This window comes from Symphalangus syndactylus, chromosome 6 (assembly GCF_028878055.3).
Source record: "Symphalangus syndactylus isolate Jambi chromosome 6, NHGRI_mSymSyn1-v2.1_pri, whole genome shotgun sequence".
Classification (NCBI taxonomy): Eukaryota; Metazoa; Chordata; class Mammalia; order Primates; family Hylobatidae; genus Symphalangus; species Symphalangus syndactylus.
The window spans coordinates 70,487,021-70,513,255 of NC_072428.2; the positions used below are offsets into that span (position 1 = coordinate 70,487,021).

A 26,235-nucleotide genomic window follows, 5' to 3' on the forward strand; every position below is an offset into this window, starting at 1 on the left:
ATTCTGAACTTGTATCAGTATGTTCAGATTATTCTTTGATGAAGATACTTTATAAATGGTTGCTAATCAAAAAGTTTATCACTTGTCTATAACTTTCAGTATTTAAATAAATGTAATTATTAGTAATTCTTGCCATGTCACACCGTGGTCTTTGGATAAAATATGTTTGTCTGTTTCAATATTTTACACAGTGATATAAACAGATAATTCCATGTAAGTTCCAAGAAGTACAGGTCTTAAGAAAGAATATGATAATCTACCATACGAGGTTATAGTCATAAGGTTACACATAATGATACAAAAATCAGTTTCTCCAATTTTTCTCTCGATTTAGTACAAATTAGAGCATAAAAATTTCAAAGCAGACTTTGAAAATCTATTTCATGCAATAATAGTACCACTTTAATTTTTTAACGTATCACACTTCAAAGTATTTTTGTGTAATTCTGCTTTACTTTGTTGATTTGGAATAAAAGTTGATTAAACATTAATATCTAACCACTTTCAATTTTTGTTCACCAGTAATTTTACACAGATACCACATTTAGCAGGAACAGAACAAAACTTTCAGCTTGCAAAGCAAATTCAATCCCAGTGGAAAGAATTTGGCCTGGATTCTGTTGAGCTAGCTCATTATGATGTCCTGTTGTCCTACCCAAATAAGACTCATCCCAACTACATCTCAATAATTAATGAAGATGGAAATGAGGTAATAAATAAATAAATAAAAGAAACATTCCCTCCATTTATTCTTTTTCAAATACCTTCTATGAAATAATGTTCTGTCCCATCTCTAAATATTAATAGAAATCAATATTATTGGATCTTGTGAATACCTTTAATATCTCATTATCCGTGTCAACTACTTTCCTATGATGTTTGAGTTTAATGTGTTTTAGAAAGATTCTGAGATATTAATGCTTGATAACAACCGCTATTTTTTAGTTTTTAGTACTACACACCAATATCAAATATGATATACTTGTAAACCTCCAAGTATAAAAAGATACTTTATAAAAGAGATTCTTTTTTTTTTTTTTTTTTTCCAGATGGAGTTTCACTCCTGTCAGGCAGGCTGGAGTGCAGTGGTGCCATCTCGATTCACTGCAACCTCCACCTCCCATGTTCAAGGGATTCTCTTTCCTCAGCCTCCTGAGTAGCTGGGATTACAGGTGTGCACCACCATGCCCAGCTAATTTTTGTATTTCTCATAGAGACGGGGTTTTGCGATGTTGGCCAGGCTAGTCTCGAACTCCTGACCTCAGGTGATCCACCCGCTTCAGCCTTCCAAAGTTGTAGAATTACACGCATGAGGCACTGCGCCTGGCCAAGAGATACATTTTTGATAGGTTTAATTTATAAAGACACTGCACAGATTTGGAGTTGCTGGGAAATGCACGGATCCAGTATGCAGTTTGACCCAGCAAGTCTTTATTGGTACTTAATGATTATGTCTCAACTGATCAGGTTGAGCTCTGTGCGAAGAATTTGTGTGTGGACATTTGGAGAGGACAAGTTTGGAGGCAAGGTCTGTAGCATGGTATTTAAAGAATTTGCAATCTTGTTTGCAAGTTGGGGCATATACGTGAGAAAAAGAAGACAATGCAGATAAATTGATATATTTATTATGATGTATGTTCAGTATGAAAGATCACAAAATATAACATACATTCATCCCTACTAAACATACCTTAGTTTTAGAGCTACTGTATGTAGAAGAGTCCATTTCAATTTAGGTAACTTCCTTTAGTCCTTTTATTACTGGACACTCTTAATTACATATAGCTTGAAATATGCCCGGTTTGATCAGTAAACTGAAAATGTCATGTGATTTAAGTACATATATAATTTTTTTATAGTAGGTCAATAACCTCCTTTTATTGACTAATGAATCAGTCTCTTCCTAATGATTAATATGTTGTTATGTTTTACAGTCAGTGATATAATTCCATACTAAATTTCCTAATGTGATTGGAGCTTTTCATATTAACTACTGTTCTCAATCATAGTAGTAAACAATATAACTTTAAAAAATATTATTAAGCCAGGTGTGGTGGCATGTGCCCCTAACCTCAGCTACTTGGGAGGCTGAGATAGGATGATTGCTTGAGCCAGGAGTTGCAGACCAGCTTGAACAACATAGCAAGACTCCACCTTAAAAGAAAAAAAAAAAGAAAAACAAACAAAAAAACCCTAAAATATATTATATTTAAAAGTCAATACCACTACACGTCATATAGTCTCAGAATGTTTGTTAAATAAGTGGTGGCATATCTATACAGTTAAATACCAAGGGGTCTTTAAAACATGTTCAGAAAAATTATTTAAAGAAATAAAATATTGACAATGTTAAAATGTATACATATGCTTAAACCTCTCTTTTGATCTATCAAATTTGAGAATTGAGAATTGTCTAGGTACAATGTGGAAAAGAGCAGACATATAATATATTTTAGTTTTTTTTTTTTTTTTTTTGAGACGGAGTCTCGCTCTGTCGCCCAGGCTGGAGTGCAGTGGCGCGATCTCGGCTCCGCCTCCCGGGTTCGCGCCATTCTCCTGTCTCAGCCTCCTGAGTAGCTGGGACTACAGGCTCCCGCCACGACGCCCGGCTAATTTTTTGTATTTTTAGTAGAGACGGGGTTTCACCGTTTTAGCCAGGATGGTCTCGATCTCCTGACCTCGTGATCCATCCGCCTCGGCCTCCCAAAGTGCTGGTTAGTTTTTTTTTAAGATGGGGTCTTGCTATGTTGTCGTTTTTTATTCTTTTTTCCTTCCTCCTCACTTCCCAGTTTTGACTATACCATTGCTTATTTTATTTCATTATTTACTTTTGTATTACAAGCATTCATAATGTTACCAAAGCCTGTTACGTAATACAAAATGAATCATGTAAAAGTTTCACTTGGGAGATTTTCCTGAATAGTGTTAGATACCTAGTTTCTTGATTTTTAAAATTTATATCATTAATTCTTTTTTATTTTTATCCAAGTTATGTATGTACATGATCACATAATTCTCCTGAGTGCCTTGCTTTTTCTCTATTTTCCTCTTTCCAGAGGCAATCATTATTCAACTATAAGTTCATTCTTTTGATATTTACATCTATTTCTATAAATTACATGCTTATATGGCTTTTATTTCAGATGCAGGCATTATCTATTGACATTGTGACAAGTCAGCTCCCTGTTCATCCCTTGGCCCCAACCACCATGTCCTCTTACTACCTCCCATCTCCCAGTACAATTTAATTGTTATGCATAACATTTCACAGCTGAGCTATGTGGTAAACTATGATTCCTTTTATACCCCTGCACAAAACAGACAAGTTCTCCATCCATAGGCAACAAATATGATTAGTATTTTGTGGATCCTATGAGAAATATTTTTAATGTATACAGAGACATTGTTTCACCTTTGATTATGCAGAAATAACATCCCATATTTAACTATATATTGACTTTTTTATGTCACAAAATGTAAACAGAAATTGTAAACTAATATTGTTTTAGTTATACTCAGAATATATAATTTGAGGCTACCAGGGCATTTTGGAAAGTAAAAGATACTCTAAGACTGAAATTTAATCTAACTTTGATAAAGTCAACCAAAAAGTAATTTCGTTGACATTAAAAACTTTTCTTACTTGTTAGAATAGCTCATAAACTTGCTGTAAAATTCAGTGTGGCATAGTGGTGCTGCAAAATTGATTACCATAAAGGCAAATCAAGTGAGACAAGTTTGAATATTCCCTTGCCTGAAAGACGTGCTTATATAATGACTTTGTTCCTTTATTGATTTTTATTGCACTTCAGCATAATTTTTCTTTTAATCTTACCTAGTGATTCAGATGAGTTCATATCTTATGTGAATCACAGAAAAAATATGGGAAATTTGGAATATGTGGGGATGTGGCAAGTAGTGGTTGATTTGGTTTCATTTTAGCTTCTATCAGTCTCAGAAAAGGGAAATAACTACTGCTCTAGTTAGTACAATGTAAAATCTGCCCAGTTCCACTCCTCATCTCCAAATCCCTCCCATTTGTATTACTGCACTGGCCAAGACCTATACAATATAATGTTGAAAGGAAGTTTTGATAGCAGATATCCTTAACTTTCTTCTGGTCTTGAAGGAAATACCTTTAATTCTTTCTCACCATTAATTATGATATTTACTGTTTTCTTTTTCTGGTTATCTTAAAGTACATCCTTTCCACATATACTAAAATTTTTTGCTATATGGATTTATATTAAACACATTTTTCTTAGAGATGAGCATGCAATTTTTCTTTCTTGATCTGAAGATGACTTTCAGTGATATTCTAATGTTAGAATAATCTTACATTTTTTGAACTCGTAATATTAGCATTAGGGTTTTAAATTCATATATTGATATATATTATGTTTATACTTATAGCATATTTAGTCTGTGTTTTTGCAATCTATTTGTTGGGTTATAATTTCAATATTCTACTTGCCTTCTAAAATGAGTTGGGTTTTTAATATTTTCTGAAATAGGTTTTGTTGTAATTAAATTATTTTTTCCTTTAACCTTTCAAACTCAAGGAAAACCAGTTGGCCTTGACTCTATTTGTGGAAAATTTTAAACTACTGGTTTAATTTCTTTATTGGTTGTTATATGACTATTTTATGTCATATAACAATTTTTATTGTTTTTTAAATGACTTTATTGTTTGTCATATAATTTTATGTCATAGAACAATTTTTATTGTTTGATATATGACTTTATTATTATATGGCTATACAACTAGATTTTTTTGTTGTTGTTGACCGAGTCTTACTCTGTAGCCCAGGCTGGAGTGTAATGGCGTGGTCTCAGCTCACTGCAACCTCCGCCTCCCGGGTTCAAGCGATTCTCCCGCCTCAGCCTCCCAAGTAGCTGGGACTACAGGCGCATGCCACCACACCCGGCTAATTTTTGTGTTTTTAGTAGAGATGTGGTTCCACTACGTTGGCCAGGCTGGTCTCGAACTCCTGACCTCGTAATTCACCCGCCTCGGCCTGCCAAAGTGCTGGGATTACAGGCATGAGCCATTGTGCCTGGCCGATTTTTTAAAAAATGTATTCTTATGTCAGTTTTCATAAGTTTTATTTAAAATGCATTTTCCATTTCATGTAAGCTTTCAAATTTATAGTATAATTGTTCTTAGTATTTTCTTACCTTTTTAAATCTGTTCAGCATCTGTAGATGTGCCTCTTTTTGATAATTAATATTGTTTATTTGTGCTTTTGCTATATTTTTTTTCTTATTGCTCTTGAGAGGGATATGCCAAATTTACTAGTGTATCCAAAGAATAAACTTTGGCTTTGGCAATCTTTTCTTATCTATCTTTTTGCTTTATATTTTATTAATTCTGTTCTTGTTTTATAATTGCCTCTATTATCTTCTTTGTGTTTACTTTGCTGTTCTTTGTATAATCCTCAGTAGAATGCTTAACTTATTGACATTCAGTCTTTCTTCATTTCTAATATGCGTATTTAGAGCCATAAATTTCCCCTTTAACTTCCCTTTCCACTTCAACTACATCTCACAAATTTGGATTAGGAGTAATTTAGTTATCATTAGTATCTAAATATTTTTTAATTTCTGTATTTTCTTCTTTGATCCTGGAACTATTTACAAGTATTTTTTAAAATTCTGAATATAAAGATTGTTACTGTTATTTGTTTGATCTGATCTCTAATTGAATATATTGAGATCAAGTAATGTTGTTGGTAGGACACTAATCCTTTGACAATTGTTGAGGCTTCCTTTGGAGCCTAATATGTGCTCAATTTTTATAATTGTTCTGTGTTTCTTTGGGAAAAACATGTATTTGATGGTTGTTTGGTTTAGTATTTTATATTTGTACATTAGCTTGAGTTTGTTTATTATTTGGCTCAAATCTGCATTATCCTTAATGTGCTCTCATTTTGTCTGCTTCCTTTATTAATTAGAGATAAATGTTAAATTATCTCATCTCACTATAGTGATGTCTGTTTTATACTATATATATATAATTTATAATTTCATAAATTTATGTTATGTATAATTTGGAGACCTATTATCGTATATAAACAAAATTAGAATTGTTGATGAAATGACAGACTTATACTTAGGTAGTAGCCGTTTTCATCTCGTCATAATGTTATTTGACTTTGCCCTAAAATTTTTTTTAAAGTTAATATTTGTTTGATATTTCTTTTTCAGTTTTTGTTACTTTTAAACTTGCCTAGGTTTATGTTACTCCTTGTCAACTGGTACATAGCTGATTTTATTTAGACATGCTATGCTTTTTAATTATTCTTTTTTCCATTTTCATTTTTTATAATTCTGATATACAATATTTAGGTCACTTTTACCTTCCTCTAGTGTGAATTTTACTCTTCCTTTTTTCCCCTAAAGCTTTGTGTCATAATTCAATCAATATTTCTACAATATAGAAACATTAGAACACTTTCACTTTTGTTATATATTACCAATTTATATGCATAATTTTAATTCAGTCTTGTTTCATAAACTTGAAAAATATGTTTATTAATATGATAGTAATACATTATTATCATATACAGTCTTTATTTAATTTTTACCACACATTTGCAATATCTTTGCTTTCTGATTCTTCTTGCATCATTTTAGAGATTCTTTTAGAGGCTTCATTTGTTGTATGGTATTGTTTATTGAACAACATTGTTTAGAAATGTTCTTTGTTTTAAGTGAACACCTGTTGACCTAAAACTGTTAAAATTTGGTGGAAAAATGTGTCTTTCATATTCATTTTCAAAGGAAGGATAAAATTTGTAGTTTGACAGTAATTGTTGCTCAAAACCATGGAGACAATATTCTACTGAATTATGGATTCCATTGGTACTGTTTTTTTTTTTTTTTTTTTGCTCTCTTTGTCACCCAGGCTGGAATGAAGTGGTGTAATCTCGGCTAACTGCAACCTATGCCTCCTGGGTTCAAGCAATTCTCCTGCCTCAGCCTCCCAAGTAGCTGGGACTACAGGCGTTTGCCGCCACACCTGGCTAATTTTTGTATTTTTAGTAGAGACGGGGTTTTACCATGTTGGCCAGGCTGGTCTTGAACTCCGGACCTCAGGTCATCCACTGGCCTCAGCCTCCCAAAGTGCTGAGATTATAGGTGTGAGCCACTGCGCCCAGCCTCCATTGCCACTGTTGAGAAGTCAGCTGCCAATCTAATTTTTGTTCTGCTTGGGTAATCATGGGTAATCTCTCTTTTGCAATTTTTATCATTAAGTACTATACTGACTATTGCAGTTTTACTGTAATGGGCTGGGTAAAGATTATTTTTATGCATCTTGGTCAAGATTCACTGGATCTCCTGAATGTGAAATTATGGAGATCATGATTTTTGGTGGTTTTGGAATGTTTTTAGTCGTTCAAATTTAGGCTTTCTAAATTCTTTCTCTTCTCTTCCTTTCTAATTCCATATGTATCCCACACCTTCTCATTTTGTTTTTTAGGTCTTTAATATTTCTTTAATATCTCTCTTTTCTGTGATTCTGTGCCACATTCTGAATTATTTTAGATTTATTTCCTAAAACAATTCTCTATAGCTTTGTCTAAATATTTTTGATCCATACATTATTTAAAATTTTTAATTTAGTTTTATTTATTTCAACGTTCACAATATGCATTTGGTGCTGTATCTCTGTATTCTTTATTATTTATTTATTTTTTTTAGAGATGCAGTCTCGCTCAGTCACCCAGGCTGGAATGCAATGGGACGATCTCGACTCACTGAAACCTCCACTGCCCAGGTTCAAGCAATTCTCTTGCCTCAGCTTCCTGAGTAGCTGGGACCACAGGCACATACCACCACACCTGGCTAATTTTTGCATTTTTGGTAGAAAGAAGGTTTTACCATGTTGTCTAGGCTGCTCTGGAACTCCTGACCTCAAGTGATCTACCTGCCTCGGCCTCCAAAAAGTGCTGGGATTACAAGCATGATCTACTGCACCTGGCCTTAACTTTTTTTTTTTTTTTGAGATGGAGTTTCGCTCTTGTTTCGCAGGCTGGAGTGCCGTGGCGCAATCTTGGCTTACTGCAACCTCCGCCCCCCAGGTTCAGGTGATTCTCCTGCCTCAAAATATCTGGGACTACAGGTGCACCATGTCCCACTAATTTTGCAATTTTAGTAGAGACAGGGTTTCCCCAGGTTGGCCAGGCTGATCTTGAACTCCTGACCTCAGGTGATTCGCCTGCCTTCGCCTCCCAAAGTGCTGGTATTACAGGCATGAGCCACCATGCCCAGCCTGGCTTTAATTTTTATTTAAATTTTTGTTCAATATCATGTGTATGTTACATACCATAAATACAGTATTTGCAGGTGTAATTTTACTCTGTTCTTTCTGGTGGCTCTTTTCCATAGTACTTTGGAGGTGTTTGATGATTTTGTGGCTCTGAGTTCTTCTCCCTTAGAATTTGGGAATTATTTAAGGCTAAGTTGAAGGCTGACTTCTCCTGATCATTTGTCTTAGGCCCCAAGGAGCACTACAAACCTGGCACTGCTTTAAAATAAATACTTTAGCGTGAGGCATACTATATAAACAGTGAATGGAAATTTGTAGGGTTATGAATTATCTGGAACCCTTTTTTCCTGCTTTACCCTAAGCCATTACTTTCCATGGAGCAAGTTTATTTTGAATTTATCCTTAACCCTGAAGGATATTGTTGTTCTTTTTTTTTTTTTTTTTTTTTTTTGGTCACCCAGGCTGGAGTGCAGTGGCACGATCTCCACTCACTGCAAACTTGCCTCCCAGGTTCAAGTGATTCTCCTGTCTCAGCCTCCTGAGTAGTTGGGATTACAAGCACTCCTGCCTCAGCTGGGATTACAGGCACGTGCCACCATGCCCGGCTAATTTTTGTATTTTTAGTAGAGATGGAGTTTCACCATGTTGGTCAGGCTGGTCTCAAACTCCTGACCTCGTGATCTGCCCAACTTGGGCTCCCAAAGTGCTGAGATTACAGGCATCAGCCACGGCGCCTGGCCAGGATATTGTTGTTCTTAGACCAGCTTTATGCGCAGTCTTCTGCTAGATTCCATTATGTGAACCAGCTTTAAACTAACTCCTGAATCCTTTTCATGGGGCCATAGGCTTTGATAGATCCATCTAAGGCAAAGCCAACTTTTGTGCTACCTCTGAGGATTCTTGCTTTCATTTTATTTTTTTTGCTTCTGAATATTTCTTACTATTTTTTCCAATTTAATTATAAACTTAAAAAGACATATATTTGGTTCAGTGTTTTTCATTCTTTTCAGTGCATATGTTGTTCAGAGAATCTAGATACGGCCAGTTGTGGATTCCCCAACCGTACACTTTTTTTTTTAAGTAAATTTAATATTTAATTTGTTCCTAGATAATTATCTAAGCACTATTATAATGATTCAGATTACCAAACAAAGTTACTTTTTATTTGGGGATTAAAATTTTTCTCTAAAATCAAAAGCTAGTCCTTACAAGTTCTCTGAAGAAATTTAGGAGTTTAATTTACTTCTAACTTTCTGTGAAGCAACTACATATTTAGGCTTTTATTTACACTAGCTTAATATGTATGCCACTTACAAAAAATCAATTTCTAATTCTTCCTTCTATCAGTACACAGTTTACAGTATACAGTATTCCTTTTGGAAGAGTATCTTTTTACCTCTTCTGAGCTTTTCTTTCTATAGTACTTACTTATTTTATGATTGTTGTTTTTTGTTTGGTTGATTTTTAGTTATTGGTGGGGTTTTTTAGCTTTGTTTCCTTGAATAGATCTTACCATTTTGAGGACAGAATCTGTGATTTAATCATCTCATGAATTCCTCACAACTTCTAGCACAGTGCTGGGTATCTGACGTTATCATCAAAATCCTGAAAGATTCATTCACCCTCTACTGACAAAAGATAATATTCATTTTTTTTGTGTTTGATTATAGTAGTCAAACTTTAACTGATTTATTTTGATTATAATATTTTATTTCTCTAGATTTTCAACACATCATTATTTGAACCACCTCCTCCGGGATATGAAAATGTTTCGGATATTGTACCACCTTTCAGTGCTTTCTCTCCTCAAGGAATGCCAGAGGTAAAAACACAGTGCAACAAATAAAAATGACAAAAAGAAGCCTTCCTTCTCTTCATATGTTCAGCCGATAATTAAAGGGTCATAAAGGGACTTTTGATGTAATCCAATTCATTTTTTCCACATTTAATTAATGAGAATGTCTTAGTAAGAAGGAATATTGATTATATTTTATTAATGGTATTTTTAAAGATACAATTTACTGCAATGAGATGCACAAATCCCAAATGCACATTTGTTGATTTTTGGCAAATGCCTACATCTGAGTGATCCAAATCTCATCAATGTACAGAATATTACCTTCACTCAGAAAGTTTCCTTATGCTTCTTCTTAATCAACTCTGCATACCCCAGAGGATATCTTTCTTTGACATTTTTGCCACCATAAATTAGTTTTGCCTATTCTAATTTTTCATCTTTTTGTTCACTCTGTGTTTTCCTTTGTGGAAAAGAGATTCTTAATTTTGATATTGTCAAATTATTTTCCTTATGTTTTTGCATTTTGGGCTTCTTTATTAATATTCTCCTTCTTTCTTATTTACAGTGATATAACTGCATGACTTACATATACCAAAAATTAACAATACATTTTTATTTAAAAATAGTATTAATATTATCAGATTGAAGCGAAACATAAATGACCAAATAGTATATGATAGCAGAAAGTATAATGAATAAATTTAATTTAAAATAGCTAAAAAATATAAAATATACTTTAAAAATCTTAAATGAATGTGATCTATCGAAGAAGTTGAAGTGTGAAGTGTGAAATTGAAGAACACTGAAATGTACTGAGCAGTGAAAAGATTATGTATAAAAAAGCAGGTTGGCCAGGTGCGGAGGCAAGCAGATCACCTGAGGTCAGGAGTTTGAGATCAGCCTGGCCAACATGGGGAAACTCCGTCTCTATTAAAAATACAAAAAAATTAGCCAGATGCGGTGACACACACCTGTAGTCCCAGCTACTCCGGAGTCTGAGGCAGGAGAATGGCGTGAACCCGGGAGGCGTAGCTTGCAGTGAGCTGAGATTGCACTACTGCACTCCAGCCTAGGTGACAGAGCAAGACTCCATCTCAGAAAAACGAAACAAAACAAAACAAAACAAAACAAAAAACAGTTAAACTGTTTATGTTTCTAGATGAGAAGACATCATATTATAAGGAGAAAATTACACCTAGATTAGTTTGTAGGTTTACTACATACCCAATTAAAATCTTCCAAATAATTTTTGGACTTTGACATTACTATTAATCGTAAGAAAGAGTTATAAAGACCATTGTCTCTTATTTCCTTCAAATAGACTTAAACTCTTCCAGATCAATGACTAAATACAAAGAGCACACATGTTGTATGGGTTTGCTGTTTATGTTCAAATATCAGATAAGTTTGCTGATTGGTGTTCTTCACTGGATCATCTGTAACCCAGCCAGTGGAGTGTTAATTCTTTCAAAACTATGTATGTCCGTATGTGTGTTTAAAACATTTCACGGGCCAGGTGCGGTGGCTTATGCCTGTAATCCCTCTGGGAGGCCGAGGTGGGCGGATCACGAGGTCAGGAGATTGAGATTGGCTAACACGGTGAAACCCCATCTCTACTAAAAATACAAAAAAATTAGCCGGGAGTGGTGGCGGGCACCTGTAGTCCCAGCTAGTCGGGAGGCTGAGGCAGGAGAATGGCATGAACTTGGGAGGTGGAGCTTGCAGTGAGCCGAGATCGCGCCTCCTGACCTCAGGTGATCTGCCTGCCTCCGCACCTGGCCAACCTGTTTTTTGCATACATAATCTTTTCACTGCTCAATACATTTCAATGTTCTTCAATTTCACACTTGACACTTCAACTTCTTCAATAGATCACATTCATTTAATATTTTTACAGTATATTTTATATTTTTTAGGTATTTTAAATTAAATTTATGCACTTAAGCCTGGGCGACAGAGCTAGATTCCGTCTCAAAAAACAAAACAAAACAAAAATTCACGATCAGTAATCTTTGAATTTACGTCTGAATCCTGTGGAATATGAAATATGGGACTCTGCTTTATGCTATTTAAAATTAGCAATTTGCGATGTTCATAAAATATAGTCTATCTAGTGGTTCTCAAGCTTTCGTGTCTGTCACAATAATCTGGATGGCTTGTAAAACACAGATTCTAGTTTCCACTTCCTAAGTTTAATGGGGTGGAGCCTGAGAGTTTGTGTTTGTAACAAGCGTGATATTGTTTCTGAGGGTTTAAGGACCATCTTTGAGAATCACTGGTTTTGCCCCCCAATTCTATCTCTATAAATAAGAGTTAGGGAGATGGAAGCTTAAGGAAACAAAGAAAATTCTGGGCTAAGAGTGCAAGATTCTATTTATTCACAGTCATAGAACAATGGATGGTACAGTGTACAGTGTAAGCTGTACAAGAAGGTCTTTGTCTAAAAACAAAGCTCTTTTCTAACTAACAGTGACAACTTGCATTTGAGAAGTGCTGAGAGGGAATATCTATCATACTTGTTTTCATTTCCAAAGTTTACTCTTATTTTTAAGCTAATAAATTTTTCAGTTTTCTCTCCCTCATAGTTTGTTTTTTGAGGATTGCTGATATATCAAAAGACAGCCACATTTAGAGACATTTAAAGGTATTGTCTCCTCAAAGTTAGTTATATTAAGGGTAAATTTCAAGTAGGATACTTACACTAAAAAAATTATTTTGCTGAAATCAAATTGGTTAATGACTTTGTAGCCACAGTTAAAATAGAATGAGTGTGCTCCAGAGAGGGCTAACAATGATAAATCAGACATATAGTGTTATTATAGTGTTATGATTAATAGTGCATTAATATTACATTGGTCGTAGGAAGAAATACAAGAGCTAAATATAATCCTTTTACAGAGGCAAAGATTCAAATGTCAGTTTCCCAATTAGACTTTCCTCATTTTATTTAATATTACACCCACTTAAGCTCTAGTTCACCATTTGTACACTCTATTTAAATGTTTTTTAATTTTTTCTATACTACTTATCACCTTTTAGTATAATGTATGCTTTGCTTAGTTATTAAATTTAATGCTCATTATCGTATTATCCCATCCACGTTATAGGAAATCCCCAACTTAAGGTGGCTACTTAAAATTTTTTGACTTTATGATGGTGCAATAGCCATACTCATTCAATAGACTTCTCAACTTACCATGAGGTTATGTCTGGATAAACCCATTATAAATTGAAAATATCCTAAGTCAAAAACACACTTTAGACATACAATTATTTTCAACTTAGGTGAGTTTAATAAGACTTAATCCCATTGTGACTGAAGGAGGACCTGCAAGGATGTGGAGAAATAGGAACACTTTTACACTGTTGGTGGGACTGTAAACTAGTTCAACCATTGTGGAAGTCAGTGTGGCGATTCCTCAGGGATCTAGAACTAGAAATACCATTTGACCCAGCCATCCCATTACTGGGTATATACCCAAAGGACTATAAATCATGCTGCTATAAAGACACATGCACACGTATGTTTATTGCGACACTATTCACAATAGCAAAGACTTGGAACCAACCCAAATGTCCAATAACGATAGACTGGATTAAGAAAATGTGGCACATATACACCATGGAATACTATGCAGGCACAAAAAATGATGAGTTCATGTCCTTTGTAGGGACATGGATGAAACTAGAAAACATCATTCTCAGTCAACTATCGAAAGGACAAAAAACCAAACACCGCATGTTCTCACTCATAGGTGGGAAGTGAACAATGAGAACTCATGGACATAGGAAGGGGAACATCACACTCTGGGGACTGTTGTGGGGTGGGGGGAGGGTGGAGGGACAGCATTAGGAGATACACCTAATGCTGAATGACGAGTTAATGGGTGCAGCAAACCAACATGGCACATGGATGCATATGTAACAAACCTGCACACTGTGCACATGTACCCTAAAACCTAAAGTATAATAATAAAAATAAAAAATAAAAAAAATAAAGTTTAACATTACACTATTAAAAAAAAAAGTTCCTTCAAGGGCAGAGATTTGTTGTATTACATAGGGCACTACCTAACACATAATAGATCTTCACCAGTTTGTCAAATGAATCCTAGAATCAGCTTGGAAACAATTCTATTTTAATATCTTATATATATATTTGTTGTGTACATGCTATGAAAAATGTAGTCAAAAAGGAAAACAATAACCAAAATAAAATGGTAGGATATTGGAAATCATCTGGGACAGGGGTTTCAAACTAGGGTGTGTAAAGACTTTCCAAAGGCAAGCATGACATGGTTTTAAAGAGGTCAGTTTCCAGATCATCAATTACCCTGTGCACTTTTTCGTGGTATTGAAAGCCTGTCATGAGGTCCTGCTCCCTATTTACAAGCATTTTCATCTTATTTTATAAATGAAAAACATCTCCTACCCATTCTAAGTCAATATGAAGCATATATCTGTGTTGTAAAAATCTCTGGGGCTTCAAAAAAAGAGACAATTAGAAATATTGTTTTCAATGTTAAGACAGTGAATGGTTCTAATAGTTGGGTAACAAATTCTTAGCAATTCAAATAGTTTACAATTGAGCAAAATTAAAGGTAAACCCAATTGAGTTTCCAGCTAATATCATTAAAAGACACTTGTATGATAGATCAATTTGTGATTTTCAGATTATAACTTGAAAAAAGTTTAAATAAGTTAGTGACAATTCCATAACAAATCTTTCATTCCTATCCAAGTTTTCTCAGAACTTACTGTAAAAACAAGAAATGTAAATTGAACTGTTGTTGCTGATCCCTGTCTCATTCTAGCAATAATTTGTTCACCCACTGAACAAATGTGTTAAGATAATGCTTCACTGTCCCATTCATTGCATTAAAAGATATATTTCTAATCAAATTTTATGGGTATGCATTATTTATAAGAATTGCAATGATGTTGTTAGACTTAATTTGATACTACTAGTAATTATAATTATAACTTAATTTTTTTTTTTTTTTTGAGACCAAGTCTTACTCTGTCGCCCAGGCTGGAGTGCAGTGGTATGATCTCGGCTCACTGCAACCTCCACCTCCCGTGTTCAAGCAATTCTTGTTCCTCAGCCCCCGAGTAGCTGAGATTACAGGCGTGTGCCACCATGCCCAGCTGATTTTTGTGTTTTTAGTAGAGATGGGTTTTCACTATGTTGGCCAGGCTGGTCTTGAACTCCCAACCTCAAGTGATCTGCCCACCCCAGCCTCCCAAAGTGCTGGGATTACAGCTGTTTCTAAACACAATCTGTCACGAAAATAAATATTTTTAAAAAATTGACATATAGACACACTGATTCAAGGAAATTTGACAGTGATTAATAAAAGACTTTCAAGCATACCCATATTTAAGGTAATAGATTCTAAATTGAAATTTAGAATGCTAGTTGACAATTGTGGAGTGTTCTCTTGGGATCAACATCTGTGAAAAGCAGAGCTGAAGTAGGCAGAGGGAGAAGTCACCCTGCAATGCCAGCTGAAGGATAGCCTTGGCTAAGCCTATAAGGAGGTCTGGAATAGTTTCTCAGAATTGTCCTACGTTAGACTGAGATGTCCAGGTCTCTGTACCCTCACATCAATCCGTCACTGAATGTGTGGCATTCTAGGAAGGGACATGACCTTGAGCAAGAGGGCTGTCTGCAGCTGAGGCAGTCCTTGAAGGGGCTGACAGATGAAGATTGTCTACAGAGAGCCTTCCCTGCAGCTGGAGCAAAAAGTCCTTCATTGACCGTGAATCTGAACAGCTCATCCGGTGCCCAGCACAAATATATTTTACTTTAGAGTAAAATTCTGTGGGGGAAGATGGACAATATACAAGTTCAAGAAAAAAAAAGAGATGACAAAGTTTTGACTGTAAAGAAGAGCATGTTCAAGTATTTTTTAAAATTGATGATGTCGAATAGTAAATAAATACAGTATTTAAATTCCTTTGGATCAATATAAAAGTTGTATACAGTTTCTTCTAAAAATGTTAATATTTATAGTAAGCTAGATATTGCATGCTTTGCAGCTACTTAAAGGTATGATAAAAATTTTAAATTTTAGATGAAATGGTACATTATCAAAATTAATTTAGGGAATAGGTGAGCAAAAAAGGTTGGAAGATCACTGATTTAATCTAGCAGGTCATTTAGCCAATGAGAATATCGAGACTCAAATATGTTATAAGATTTGCACATAATCACATTAATGATTGAAATCCGACCTGTAAAATAGTGATGTTACCTATGCATTTTTCCTTACTTGGTAGTTGTTAAGAACCATTATGCTACTCCCTGTGAACACACACTGAAGAGAGAAAAGGTCTCATTAAGGGCTTCTTAGCCTAGGGTATTTGGACCCCTTCAAGTTGCGTGCAGCAACGTGTATACATATATGCTTTTCTGTGGGGGGGGGTGCTTCTGTAGCTTCAGCTTCATAGCCACTAAATATGGGACAAATACAAACAAATATTACTTAATTCATGTGCTTCTAGCCCATCTAATTCCATTCTCAATTTAAATTCATTTTTCCCTTGAATCTCTTCTTCGGAGCTCATGCATTTCTGACCCTCTTGTGTGCTCTGACCTCTTCCCTCTTTCAAAAATGTCCAACAGTCCCCATGCAGAAAAACCTCCTTGTTTTACATCTGACTTATATTAAGTCATTCCTGATCTCAACAGGGTGATCTAGTGTATGTTAACTATGCACGAACTGAAGACTTCTTTAAATTGGAACGGGACATGAAAATCAATTGCTCTGGGAAAATTGTAATTGCCAGATATGGGAAAGTTTTCAGAGGAAATAAGGTAAGGTAAAAATTATCTCTTTTTTTTCTCTCCCCCAATATAAAAAGTTATAGTGGGTTTTACATGTGTAGAATCATTTTCTTAAAACTTTATGAATACCATGATTTTCTTGTATTCTGTGACGTGCCCACCTTACAGAGAGGATACATTTACTAGGTTATATCCTGGGGTTAAATTTGATCATTGGAATTTGGCCAGTGTAGATGGTTAGAGTGAATAGAACAAATCTTTCTGTGCTTACAGGTTATGGCTGTGGCCACAAAGAAGCATGCACTGGGTTTATTATTAACTTTCAGTATCTTTGTTTTAAATATTTTTCTACAAAAATATTTACTAAATTAAATTGTAGTATGAATTGTTATAAATAATGAGGGAAAACAATTTACACATAGCAAATTTAAAAATTACTGTCATTTGATTTGTTAATAAATATATTTTCTCTTTAGTGGGAAATTAAATTTTAAAAAATTCCCTTTCGACTGTAGAACAAATAGGAATTTAGCCTATGGGGACTACTTGCTTATTATATTTCTAAGCTAGTGGAAGAAAATAGCAAATACTCACTACCACTAATAAGAACATTTCCAAATCTGATGCTCTGAGGATTTTTGGAGCTTATAGTAGCAAAAAGAAAAGGGAAATTCTCTCTGAGATGCCCTTTGTTGTAGGCCTAATGACAAAAGGTTGAAGATAAAGTTCCACTACTCATTTAAGTGTAATATTGAAAATTGATATTACCGAATCAGGAACAACCAATTTAAAATAAGGAAAGAAAGACACTGTGTTTTCTAGGTTAAAAATGCCCAGCTGGCAGGGGCCAAAGGAGTCATTCTCTACTCGGACCCTGCTGACTACTTTGCTCCTGGGGTGAAGTCCTATCCAGATGGTTGGAATCTTCCTGGAGGTGGTGTCCAGCGTGGAAATATCCTAAATCTGAATGGTGCAGGAGACCCTCTCACACCAGGTTACCCAGCAAATGGTGAGTGATCAGTCCTTGAATATCATAGGAAACTTAACATTTGAAAGAGACTTTATTAAAGAATTTCCTTTGGCACAATGGACTAAGCATGTCTTTTTTTATTCTCTTTGCATTTAAGAATGCAAGAACTTTGAACTCTAAAATGATTGGTTCAGTCCCCTTACCCCATTATTTTGAAACTTGGGCCTGGTGGGCTTTCAAATTCAGACTTTTTCAGCTGTTTAAAAAACATTATGGTGTTACACATATACCATAACTTGCATAACAGTGACATAGGGGGCTGGGACAGAATATGGGGAAAAAGCATATAAATTTTTTGCTGCAGAGTGTAAGTTGGGGGCGGGGAATAAGGAATATAAACAGACATGTCTACTCAAGTCGAATTTTGCTTTCAAATGAGTTCAGGTCAGATCAGGTTTTGCTGTTAAATAAATTCCCCCCAGATTTACAGATTTCGCAGTGTGGGTAAGGGATAGGAGAGCAGAAGTTCCTTAAACTTTTTAAATGGCCAATTTAGGATATAGAGCCCAGGAAATGCATATTGCTTCATTGCTGTAAGATAACAGAAATAACTTTCAAAGAGTGTTTCCTAAATGCCAGCATTTTACTTGCATTGACAACCCTAAAGCTAGGGGGTGTTATTATCTCTTATTTGACGGGGAGGAAAGTGAGACTAGAAGTCAGCCCAAGATCACCCCTCCTCGGAATGAGCAGTTGGATTCAAATTCAGGCAGTCTGGCTCACAGAGTCCACATACTAGTCTTATGCTGAAAGACTCCCCTGTAAAACATTAACAAAGGGAGCTAATTTATTTTGAATGTGCTCAACTATTTGATGATGTTTACAAAAATCTGTGATCATTAAGTTTGTGTGGTTTAAAGCTAACTAAATTTTTAAAACTTGTATAAAATACTTTGCCAAGTTTTCTATGACATTTATGTCTTCATCTGGTTTTACTCTTAAATTGTAGACTCCTGTAAAGATTACATATTTTTTTTTTTTTTTGGCTTTGTAAATCTTCTTAGAACATAATACATTGTAAGAATTATTTTTCTTTTTTAAAAAATGATACTTTACCCTATAGTAAAATTATATAAATCTACCTGAACTTTATTTGCTCCACCTTTTTATTTCCAAGTTTTAAAAAATGCAGCTTAGCCTAAGCTTTATTAGTTATGCAAAGTCAAAATAATGAAAATAAAATGAGATTAACTGGAATGTTTCTGTTGATTTTCTTCAAATTTGAATGATGGTATTTTAGGGGGAAAATTATGTTATTTCTATGGGGCTAATGTTTATTGAATTATTTTTTGTGCCCCATACCTTTTTATTTTCCTTCTAATTTTACTTTTTATTATGGCATAATTCTAACATATACGAAAGTAGAGACAGTTATCAACATGTTGTCAATCTTGTTTTGTTTATCACTCCAATTTTTTTGCTATTATTCTAGAGAATTTGAAAACAAATCTCACACAACATATCATTATGTCATTTTACCCATAAAAACAAGGATTTTTAGTTACCTAAGTTTCTTATTAGATTGTTTTAAAAACAGAAAAAAATGGAAAAACAGCTCTAATTTTTCTTAAATCTGAAGAAATGATAGAATGGGTGTGCTTATTTTGAGGTAGAGTTTACATGCAATAAAATACATAGATCTCAAGAGTTCAGTTCAACAAATTTTGCAAATTGCATGTGTTGATGTCACTTAAAATAGGATATAAGGCCATTTCCATCACTCTGGAAAGTTCTTTTGTACCCCTTTCTAGTCAATTTTCTCTGTGTCCCCTAGAAGCAATCACTTTCTAATATCTAGCATCGTGTATTCGTTTGCCTGGGTTTGAACTTCGAGTAAGTGGAATCAAACAGATTTTTTTTTTAAAGCCTTGCTTATTTCAATGTAGTAATTTGAGATTTTCCATCATATTGTATGTATTAGTTTTTTTCTTTTGATGATTGAGTAGCATTTCATTGTGGGATTATACTATGGATTGTTTATTCATTCTTCTCTTGTTAGAAACCTGGACTTTGTCTAATATTTGGCTAATATAAATGTGGCTGTTATGAACAATTTTGTACACGTCTTCTTGTGGGCATGTGCTCATCTTTCTAGAGTAAATACCCAGAAGTGGAATTGCTGTGCCATTGTGCACATTTCTGCTTGACATTGCTTTTTAAAAGAGTTACCTTTTTTTTTTTTTTTTTTTTGAGACGGAGTCTCGCTCTGTCGCCCAGGCCTGAGTGCAGTGGCTCAATCTCGGCTCACTGCAAGCTCCGCCTCCCGGGTTCACGCCTTTCTCCTGCCTCAGCCTCCGAGTAGCTGGGACTACAGGCGCCCGCCAACACGCCCGGCTAATTTTTTGTATTTTTAGTAGAGATGGGGTTTCACCGTGATCTCGATCTCCTGACCTCGTGATCCACCTGCCTCGGCCTCCGAAAGTGCTGGGATTACAAGCGTGAGCCACCAAAAAAAAAAAAAAAAAAAAAAAAAAAGAGTTACCTTAAGTGATTGTATAATTTTAGACTATGTATGAGGATTTCAGTTGCTCCGCATTCTCGCTAACATTTGAATTGTTAATCTGTTTTACTTTAACAATTCTAGCAAATGTGAAATTATAATGTATTTAATGTGATTTATAGAGACCGTTTGAATGAAACTGAGTTTTTACTGGAAATACGGCAATTTTTTTTTTTTCAGAATATGCTTATAGGCGTGGAATTGCAGAGGCTGTGGGTCTTCCAAGTATTCCTGTTCATCCAATTGGATACTATGATGCACAGAAGCTCCTAGAGTAAGTTTGTAAGAAACAACGGATGGCTATTTGGGTAATTTTCAGTATTGACAGTTTTCAGATATTAGGCTTTTATCTCCATTTTTTAGTAGTTAAATTTGCCAACATGGGTGCTGCTTGTAATTTTATCACTATAAAATAGAATAGTGGTTCTGTTCTGGAATTTAGTATATACATGAGTATCTAGTGTATGACAGCCATGAAAATGAACCTTTCAGATATTTAACTGCAGGGGGCCTAATTGATCAATTGCTCCAGACACTGTGCTTTGAAACCCCACTATATTTGTGTGAAGACCATGCTTCCTGTAGGTGTTCTCGGGCAATGACTCAGTGTGGCAAGGATACTACTACAGGCCTGTTTGTGGAAGGCACTGGACTCCCCTGATGCAAAACTTTGGCCCAGGGACTCCCTGATAGGCTCGCTTAAATAGATGCTGCACCCAACACTCTTTCTTTTCCTCCTCCCTTTTTCCTTTATTCAATATTAGACCTACCTTGCAGTCTAAGGACTTTCTCAGGGTTTCCTAGCTCTCTCCTCATTTTCCACACATGCTTTTCCCTAGGAAATCTCTTACTCATGTATTCGTCTTACTGTCTACGTCTGGGAGGACCCAGAATAACACACTATAGAGCAACTTCCATTTTGTTTTTATCTCTATTCTTCTTCCCCTTCTGCTTTCATTATCAAAACTTTCTGCTTTCATTATTGAAACTTTCCCAGATTTGTTCTGCTTAACCTGGCATTGGAACTGTTTCCTCTTCCCTATGCTGCTTTCTCCCATCGCCATGTCCTTTTTTTTTTTTTTTTTTTTTGAGACAGAGTCTCACTCTGTTGCCCAGGCTGGAGTGCAATGGTGTGATCTTGGCTCACTGCAACCCCCGCCTCCCGGGTTCAAGTGATTCTCCTGCCTCAGCCTCCTGAGTAGGTGAGATTACAAGTGCCCATCACTATGCCTGGCTGATTTGTGTATTTTTAGTAGAGAAGGGGTTTCACCATGCTGATCAGGCTGGTCTCGAACTCCTGACCTCAGATGATCCGCCTGCCTTGGCCTCCCAGGTGCTGTGATTACAGACATGAGTCACCGCGCCCAGCCACCATTATTCTTTAGAGGTGAGAGAACACTGGCTTTTCTAAAAAGTGAAATTGATAGAGACCAAAGCGTCTGGCCAGGTAGTCCCTTTTCTTCTTTGAGTTCAAGCCTTTCTTAATCATTTTATTCCACTATCTATAAGGAAGCATTTTTTGACCAAGGGCAAGGCACTCATTTTTAGAGGTGAGGAGGCTGACATCTGGGGAGTAGGACACATCTGTTCAATTTAAGGGCAGATTAAGAAAGTACCCTGGTCTTTCTTCCCTGGGGCTATAAGATTTACTACATTGCTTAAGATTCAGGACCAGGCACAACTTTTGATAGCACCATAGACTATGCATTTGCCTAAAAATATGTATAAATAAAGACTACGTATTCATGATATTTAAAAGATAAAAGTGATTTTAGCATTATTTGTAATAGTGGAAAACTGTAGACAACACAAATCTTCAACAATTTATATGTACTCAAATAATACATTAATGACTATGATAGTAAATTAAGTGATTAAAAGATATTTATATGTTGTACCAGAATAATTAATAATATAGAAAAATGCTTATGATATACTATTAAGTGAAGAAAAGCAAATTTCAAAACTATATATATATATAGTATTATCTCAGTTATATAAAAAATTAAAACATGGGGCTGGGCGCAGTGGCTCACGGTTGTAATCCCAGCACTTTGGGAGGCCGAGGCGAGCGGATCATGAGGTCAAGAGATGGAGACCATCCTGGCCAACATGTTGAAACCCCGTCTGTACTAAAAATACAAAAATTAGCTGGGCATGGTGGTGCGTGCCTGTAGTCCCAGCTACTCGGGAGGCTGAGGCAGGAGAATCACTTGAACCTGGGAGGCAGAAGTTGCAGTGAGCCAAGATCGCACCACTGCACTCCAGCCTGGGCGACAGAGTGAGACTCCGTCTCAAAAAAAAAAAAAAAAAAAAAAAAATTAAAACATGAACCTGTATTATGTTTGTAATTAGAAAAGAGGGATGCATGATATCATGGAATTAGATGTGAGATTTATTTAAACATCTATGATTTGGTCTGGTTTACTAGGTCAATATCAGCTGTGCACTGATTGTGTAATGGAATTATCTGATTGATTGAAAAATAACAAACGCAATTCATCTAACATTACTGTGTCAGCCTCTGTAAACCATTTTACAAATACAATAATCGTTAATAACATAACTTTCGAGGAAAAGTGCATTTTACATTCAAAATTTCATAATTAAAAATAGACACTATTTATCCACTCATACTTTCTAAGCCATAATGAAACAGTCCATATAAGTGGAATTTAGTTTTAAAAAATTGTTTAACATAACATATGGTTTGTTTATGAATTTCACTGTGAAAATTTACTCACTTTGCACACGTACCTTGGGAGTGTGCCAAGATACTCAATTCTCAGGTTCTCTCAAGTGGTTAGCAGTTTAGCGTTGTGCACTAATTAGAAAAGACAGTGTTTTATAAATGGAATATATCATGAAATAAGAGTTTATTAATAAATGTGTGAGTAAACAAGAAGAGATATAAAGTCATATAATGGCCCAAGAATGCTGAGAACTTAAATAAAAAGTTGATGAAATGTGAGTGATGGTAAAAACTTCATGTTGACTTGAGTGGGAAAGAAAGGGGACACCATATATATTGTTTCCTATTTTTCTTTACATGTGTACTGAACACAGTGTGATTATGTGGTTTTAATTTGCCTTCTACAGTAACTTCTAGGATGATAATTATAGTGCCAACAGTAACAGTAATAGCATGTATCCTGCATGGAGTGCTAATTACGCTTTAGCACTTACTGTTGTGCTAAATGCTTTACATACATCTCCTCAATTAACTATAAAACAACAATATGAGTTAGTATTGTGATACTCATTTTAACCAATGTTCAGAGAGTAAGTGAGAGAGCTGGGGCCCTAATTCATGTCTCATGCAAAAGACACTTTGGTAAACACTACTTACTCTCTACTCAATGACACAAGCATTTAGTAGCCACCTCTATTGATTATGGTGTTGTCTCATTCTTATGCCTCTGCTCAGGAGACTTTTAATGGCTTCTCACAGAAACATTTATAGAATGACTTTTATATTTCAGACACTGCAGTAAAAGTAGGAATTAGATAAAAGTCAGTAGTAATGTCCTCCCTTGTATTCTTGATTTTAGTAATTACTTTTTAAACTTGGTCAGTTTAACTAATGGTTTGCTAATTTTGTTGATCTTTTTAAAGAATTACCCTTGGTTTCATTGATTTTCTCTATTTATTTTATTATTTATCTTTCAATCTTTGTAATTTCCTTTCTTATGCTTTATGAGTTTAGTTTAGTTTTCTTTGTCCAGTTTCTTAAGGTGAAAACTTAGCTTACTGATTTGAGATTCTTTCTATATAGGTTTTTACAGCTATGTATTTTCGTTTAAGCACTGCTTTTGCTGCATCTCATAAGTATTGGTATGTTGTGTCTTCATTTTCATTCATCTCAAAGCATTTTTAAATTGTGTTTGCAAGTTCTTCTTTGACCCATTGGTTATTTAGGAGTTAGTTTAATTTCCATATATTTGTGAATTTCCTAAATTTACTTTTGTTATTTATTGCTAAATTCCTTTTATTGTGGGTGGATTACTAAATGAAGTATATGAGTAATAAAATGATTGTATAATTTCAACCTTTTAAATTTATCCAGACTCGTTTTACAGCCATGATTTATTATGAAAAATGCTCCATGTGCACTTGAGTTACACTGTTTTTCAATTTCTTTCTCAAGGAATCTTAGTCATTTTATAATCCCAGCCAGAATAGTCATCATGCCTTACACTTGCTCTATGCTTGCTTGCCTCTGTGCCTGGAAGGTTCTTCGCCCTCATTTTTCCATGCCCGGCCATTATTCATCTTTAAAATCCAGATCAAGCGAAACCTCTTTAGAAAGTAATTGCTGATCTCATAAGCTGATTCAAGCTTTCTTTTGTCCAAATTTTTTAGAACTTTACCTTTGCTCTGTCAAGTTCTGTTTCATATTATGATTGGTTTTATATGTATTTTCTTCTGAGTGATTTATAAACTCTTTGTTGGAAAGACTGAGTCTTGTATATATTTATATTTTTTAGTGACTAAAACACAGTGCCTTAAACATAGTAGACAACAAGTCTTCTCCAAATGGTCAAAGCAAAATTAATATGCTACAAGATACAGAATTGTAAACTCAATACTGTCTATACATTAATTACTGGACATCTACTATCTACCAAACATGTTCAGAGACATTTTCCAACATTTATTTGGACTTTCTAATATTTTTGTGTTTGAAATTTTAATATTCAACTTTTAAATATTTGTGGAATTTATTTTTTATTTATAAGGTGAGAAAATAACCTAAAGAGATTTATACCTCAGTAACATTTTTCAACTGAAACTTCTCCATGCATGTGCATTATTTTTTGCATTGGTATGTTAGATTCTTATATATAACTATTATTATGTTCTCTTCTAGTCATTTGTTTACCTGTCCCTGTGGGGACACTATAATCGTGGCTTTATATTGTATTGTTTTATGGGAATAAGGACTATTAATTTTTATTCTGAAAAGGAAATACATTTACAAAGTTCACAATTCAAAGGGATTTATAGTAAAGTTTTCCTCTCATCCATGTACACCCCCAAAGCAACTGATGTTATTAGTGTATAGTATATTAGCATAGCTGTCTGCTGCAGAGAGAGGTCCTGGAAAAAGTGTGTTGCTGGTCCACTGCAAAATGCAGAGGGTTTTATAGATGAGCTGGTGAAGAGGCAGTGTCTGATTTATATAAGTCATGGACAAACTGGTTAGACCAGGTGCGCCATTTGCATAGGGTATGAATTTCTGGTGGCCCCACCCTAATCTTTTATTATTCAGGTGAGTTCTCTCCCTGAGCTGCGCCATATTGCTCACTTCTCTGTTACTGTGCATGAGGTAACAAAAACAGGGAAGATTGACCCTCCATGTGTACATGACTGGCCCCCAGGTAGCCTTTTTTTTTCTTTTGTTTTTTTTTTGAGACTGAGTTTTGCTCTTTTTGCCCAGGCTGGAGTGCAATGATGTGATCTCACCTCACCGCAATCTTTACCACCCAGGTTCAAGTGATTCTCCTGCCTCAGCCTCCCAAATAGCTGGGATTACAGGCATGTGCCACCATGCCCGGCTCATTTTTTGTATTTTTTTTTTTTTTTTTTTTTAATAGAGACGGGGTTTATCCATGTTGGTCAGGCTGATCTCAAACTCCCGACCTCAGGTGATCCGCTTGCCTCGGCCTCCCAAAGTGCTGGAATTACAGGCATGAGCCACCGCGCCTGGCCCCAGGTAGCCCTTTTCTATTGGCACAGCTGCCAGCATTCCCCCACACTTTCAGCTTACTAATCTATGTTTGCAGCTCGATTTTTCAGGCTGCTTTCTGTTAGGAAAAAAAAAAAAAAAAAAATGTCTTGGGCT

At 35.2% G+C, this 26,235-nt stretch overlaps 1 protein-coding gene across 7 annotated transcripts in view; it reads left to right on the forward strand.

Annotated features, from left to right (window-relative positions):
• The window catches only part of FOLH1 (folate hydrolase 1), a 65,368-nt gene that overhangs the window by 8,322 nt on the left and 30,811 nt on the right, over positions 1-26,235 (forward strand). For all 7 annotated transcript variants that reach the window (XM_055283207.2, XM_055283200.2, XM_055283203.2 and 4 more), the window contains 5 exons: positions 523-709; positions 9,993-10,094; positions 16,765-16,890; positions 17,683-17,869; positions 20,571-20,664. In XM_055283207.2, coding sequence (XP_055139182.1) covers positions 523-709; positions 9,993-10,094; positions 16,765-16,890; positions 17,683-17,869; positions 20,571-20,664 — 696 coding nt within the window. The remainder of the gene's footprint in view (positions 1-522; positions 710-9,992; positions 10,095-16,764; positions 16,891-17,682; positions 17,870-20,570; positions 20,665-26,235) is intronic.